At 36.6% G+C, this 5,198-nt stretch overlaps 1 protein-coding gene across 1 annotated transcript; it reads right to left on the reverse strand.

Moving 5' to 3' along the window:
• Positions 1–2,714: 2,714 nt before the first annotated feature.
• Positions 2,715–3,703, reverse strand: LOC147490872 (uncharacterized). Its single transcript, XM_086566331.1, has 3 exons — positions 3,277–3,703; positions 3,018–3,149; positions 2,715–2,934 (listed from the first exon to the last, which is right to left on the reverse strand). Exons 1-3 carry the CDS (start codon positions 3,700–3,702, stop codon positions 2,866–2,868), a joined length of 627 nt encoding a protein of 208 aa, XP_086422457.1. The 5' UTR covers position 3,703; the 3' UTR covers positions 2,715–2,865.
• Between the last annotated feature and the right edge of the window lie 1,495 nt (positions 3,704–5,198).

Consider the following 5,198-nt stretch of genomic DNA (forward strand, 5'->3'; position numbering starts at 1 on the left):
ATTGGTGAGGGTATAGCTATAATATATATCTAAGGATTTTGAATTCCTTTTTTTTCGTAATTAGTATTAGAGTTTACAAAAAATTAGAGACTCTGTGAAGCCTTGAAAAATATAGCCAAGAGAGTATAGTTATAATATATATCTAAGAAAAAATTAGGTTCTAATTATAAAAAAACCCAGTCCACCCGGTTCAAACTGAGGTCATTGGTTCGAAACGGTTTGGGTTTGGAATCAAGAAAAAGTATTTGGTTTGGTTTTGGATCTCTAACTCAAATATCCATTCAAGCTCGGCCCAGTTGTAGATCTACCTTGTTGAAAAGTAAGCGGATCGGAATGGTTTAGGATTTGCATATATCCGGACCGATCCAACCCATTGCCAGCCCTATACATGAGAGGCCTCATCACTTATATTTATAGATGAATAATAGAAATTAACCCTAGAATTAGAAGAGACTCAAGATCGAAACAGGTCCATCCAGTACATATAAGTCACCCTATTCTCGTCCACTGCCAATCACCTTCTACGACACCAAATCCTCAAAAACACAATAAGAGAGATAAAATGTTACATTGCAGTTTACATCTCTGGTAAGTTTACTAGCTGAAATAAGATAGGTGGTCAACTTAGGGACATTAAAAACATGAGCATGTCTTCAGTGTGCATGATGTATGGGTATGCAGGAATGAGGACCTTTGGATCAGTACTTCTTTGTTGAAATACCCCCTCATCTCTGTGTGTGAGTGGCCCATATTCATCCTCACTTTCTCTCTCTTGCGCACCCTAGATTTACCCTAAAAACATTAGGTAATGAAAGGGAATTAGTAACTGGGATACAACCGTTCCCTGCAATAGGTGTCTCAACCCCATTGGCAAGACGAATTGTTTGTTTCCAAGAACTAGATGCATAAGTCCGAAAAAGAGAGGGCATACTCATATTATCAGTGGCACCCAAATCAACAATCCATAGTGAATTCTGTGAGGCAAAAGCACTATTGGCAGATGCAAAATTACCTACATAAAATGTCCCGAGTTGAGAAGACAGAGAGAGAAACTATCAGAACCTGTTGATCTCGTCTGGAGAAAGAGTACTATAAGCAGAAGACTCTAGTGTATTAGAGGAGTAGATAGGTGTGCTGAGGGTGGGCTGAGATGATCAGTGTAGCTTAGGACCAGGAGGACGTCCGTGCAATGCATAACATGTTGCCTTTACATGCCCAAATTTTCCACAATGCTCACAGTGCTTCTTTGACAAGAATTATATTACCAGGAGCCACTGGTAGTGGCAAAATAAAGACTGGGTATGGTAGTGGTGCCTAGAAAGTCAGTGGAGGAATTGACGTACTGTGGTGACGGATAAGCATAACAGACTGCCATAACAAAAGTCTCAGACAGAAGACCAGGAGCATGAGGCATAGGCGTTCGACGACTCTAATAAGAGAGATAATAGGCATGTGCTTCCTCGAGAGTTGGGAATGGATGATTGTCAAGCGATGAACAACAACATACTCAAACTCAGGTTAAGCCCAGCAAGAAACTAAAATACTCGATTCTTCTTTACAATCTTTGCATAAGTCTTTGTTGCATTAGTTGGCCATTCAATAAAACTATTATAATGAGATAATTCTTCCCAACGAGATCGAAGTCTCACATAGTACGCCCTAAGAGATTGAGTACCCTGTTTGAAATTTCCAATTTCATCAATTCGTTGGAAAGTTGAAAAGTCCTTGCATTATTTTGTCTCTGAGAGTATATTGTACGAAGATATTCCCAAATAAGATATGCAGTGTCTGTAAACAAATAGCCAGCAGAAATCGTTGGTTGCATAAAATTAATTAACCAAGTCATCACCATAGAATCATTTGAGAACCACTTAGCATACTTCGGATCAATTTCTATAAGTACATTTTCTTTGCCTAGAAGAAATCATATCTTTCCATGACCTCCAACAAACAGTTTTACAGACTGTGCCCATCGAACATAGTTCAATGCAAGCTATCTAATAGTTGTGAGGTAATTTTCAGATTCGAATTATCATGAATATAGTAGAAGGATTGGGCATCTTCACCGATTCCAACTGAAGTATTAGTCGAGATATTAGACGCATGCCTAGTAACCATCTCGATTAAATAATTACCTCAAAAATAATAAACATATCTGAGATTCATATCAACATGTATCGTATCTCACGACTGAAAAACAAAGGAAAAAAAAAAAAAATTAAGTTGCGCGCTTCTTAATTAATTGTAAAACTCGTTATCATTATTAATTAAAAAATTCACTTCAACCAACAAAAAAAAAAAAATAGGTTGCCATCAGAACAACGTTAGCAGAGAAACAGATATATTTTTCGTTCGTCAAATAAGAGAAATATTCGTCGTTCTTCAAATAAGAGAAAAAACATAAAGAACGGCAGAAGCGTCAATTAGTCCAAAATACAACTGTATTCAATTTACGTAAAGAAGAGATTAATCACACCAATGCAACAGCTACTATTACTATGTACCGTGTAAGTAATAAGAAATATCGTATATAATGGGATCATTATATCCACCTTCGTATATATAAATCCACCATTGTAAACGACTGTATTCAGTTTACTTAAAACTTAGAAGATGACGGTGTCTTAATTATCGGGTACGTACTAACTGCTAACTACGATGATAATTATCTTTTTTCTTATGGCTAGTCAGCCAGAGATGTAACCCTGCTCCAATGAGAAATTGTAGTTAAATTAAGATTCGAGCAACAAGAAACATTCCTTCAATAAATACTGCAAACACTTTCAGATTCATCACCAATTAAATCTAAAAAAAAAAAAAAAATGGTTCCATTTAAAACATAGATGCATGTCAAGTCGTGCAATTTCATCCTTTGCTGCAGCTCCAGTCCCAATGACAAGAAGATACTTCTTTTAGGATAAATCTTAGTCGCCTCTGCCAACACAACCAAAGGAAATGACATATTAAAAACAAGAATGTTTGCAAATGAAATAAGCATATGTAGTCAAGAGAATTACGAAGTAGTAATTTAAATTCTTCCGTTGTTTTGTATCCAGTGTCGCTATATGTTCATATTTCCATCCCTTTCGTCTTGGTGAACTGAATATAGGCCAGCTGAACCATTTTTCTCGCAAAGGTCTCCATCTCCACTGGTTAGTTATCATTTCACAGCACAACAACTATCAGAAATAAATTTCAAAGCCAAATAATATTGCGCAAATTTTATAAATACTAAATACCATTTGGATAATCAGTTAATTCACGTACGTCACTTACCTTGGGGCTGGATCCAAAATTTCTTCTAGGCACGTCGGTTTTTTGTGATCCATGAATACTTCTCAACTTTCGAGCATAGGCAAGAAGCTGTGCCTTTCGATCATAGCCATATCTTGACGACGATGGTGATCCCATTACATTATTATTATTATAGAAGCATTGTTTGCGCGTAATCTCTTGCCCTGAACTGAACTTCTTACATTGACGACGTGGTGGTGCTGATTCGACGTAGAACGTGATGATAACCCCATTCTTGTTGTTGGTGGGTCTCTCTGATTTAGTGTTCTTTCCATCTCTCACTGCCTTGTTTTTTACATCAACCATGGAACTAAACTTGTTGCTCTTGTTCCCTTGTTTCATTCTCCCAGTAATTATTTGATTTAGTGAACCAAATTGAAGATGAAGATATGCATCAATGCATGTCATGTAAAGTAGGAAATTCAGGTGTAACAAACAAATTTGACAATTTTGTTTCCGCCTTTCTCCCCTCTTCCATAATATGCCTACACTTGTCCAGCATTTGTCCAGCATTAATAGTAGAAGAACTAGATATTTGAAGAATTGAAAATACAAGGAAGCTTTTGCAGCTGTACAAAAAAAAATTACCCAATTCCTATTTGAAAAATAATATCACCTGATCCTGGATTAAATGTTCTCAACTATCCTTATCTGACAATGGTATATTTCCAAAATACACATGGAACATCACGGGGCAATATTTGTTGGAATCTCTATGAGTATTTTCCAAATACTAGTGTTTGTGCAAAGTGGAGGAGATGAACACTTTAGTACATTGTGGATAGTCCCACATTGGTTAACCACCACTAGCTAGTGAGGTATATGAGGAATTGAACAAAAATACCATATTATTGGCTGTGGTGTCACAAGTGTCCATAGAGGGGATCCAATAGGTACTAACTAGAGAAATAGAAAAAGAACTAGGTACTAGATTTTTCGCGCCCGTGGTGATGGGCCTTCTCATAAGGCAAGAAGATGAAAAGGTTATGGGGAAAACCTTTTGGCGTCAAGGTGACTTTTGAGAGTTGACAAGGAAAACCTTCGGACTTAAGAATGAGGGTTTTGTTGGGAAAGGTTATTGTCGGGAAAATAAGGTGACTTTTGGTGACAAGTTCATTCGACCAAGAATTGGGTTTTGTTGAATGTCTTTTGATTCGACAACATTATTATTAATAAGAATGAATCTGTTTCTGCTTACTTGCTTGACTCTTTTAATATATGGCATGGTAGACTAGGACATGTGAATGTTCAGTATATGAAAAGGATGAAAGCATGTGGTTTATTGTCTGATATTTCTGATTTTTCTAATAATAAATGTGAGATATATATGTGCTGAGACTAAAGCCACAAAGAAACCTTGCAGAACTGTTTCTAGAGATAAAACTGGATTGCTAACTCTTATTCATACGGATTTGGGTGAATTCAGAAGTATCATGTCTAGAGGGGGGAAGTTTTATTATATTACATTCATAGATGACTTCTCTAGGTACACCATGGTATATTTACTTAGAAACAAGCATGAGGGTGAGGTGAGATGTTTTCAAGTACAAAGTCGAAGTTGAAAACCAAATTTTAATTATAAGATTAAAGGAGTTCGGTCTGATAAGGGGTGGAGAATATGAGTCTAACCCCTTCCAGGACTTTTGTGACAAGAATGGCATTATTCATGAGACTACTCCACCATACTCTCCTGAGTCAAATGGAGTAGCCGAACGAAAAAACAGAACACTAAAAGAGATGATGAATGTTATGCTTGTAAGTTCTAGAGCTTCCCTGAACTTGTGGTGGGAAGCAATCTTATTTGTTTGCCATATACAGAATAGGATACCTAACAAGAAAACAGAGAATAAGACACCATATGAATTATGGAAAGGTCATGTACCTAACCTGAAATACTTCAAAAT

Source organism: Coptis chinensis, chromosome 6 (assembly GCF_015680905.1).
Source record: "Coptis chinensis isolate HL-2020 chromosome 6, ASM1568090v1, whole genome shotgun sequence".
Lineage (NCBI taxonomy): Eukaryota > Viridiplantae > Streptophyta > Magnoliopsida > Ranunculales > Ranunculaceae > Coptis > Coptis chinensis.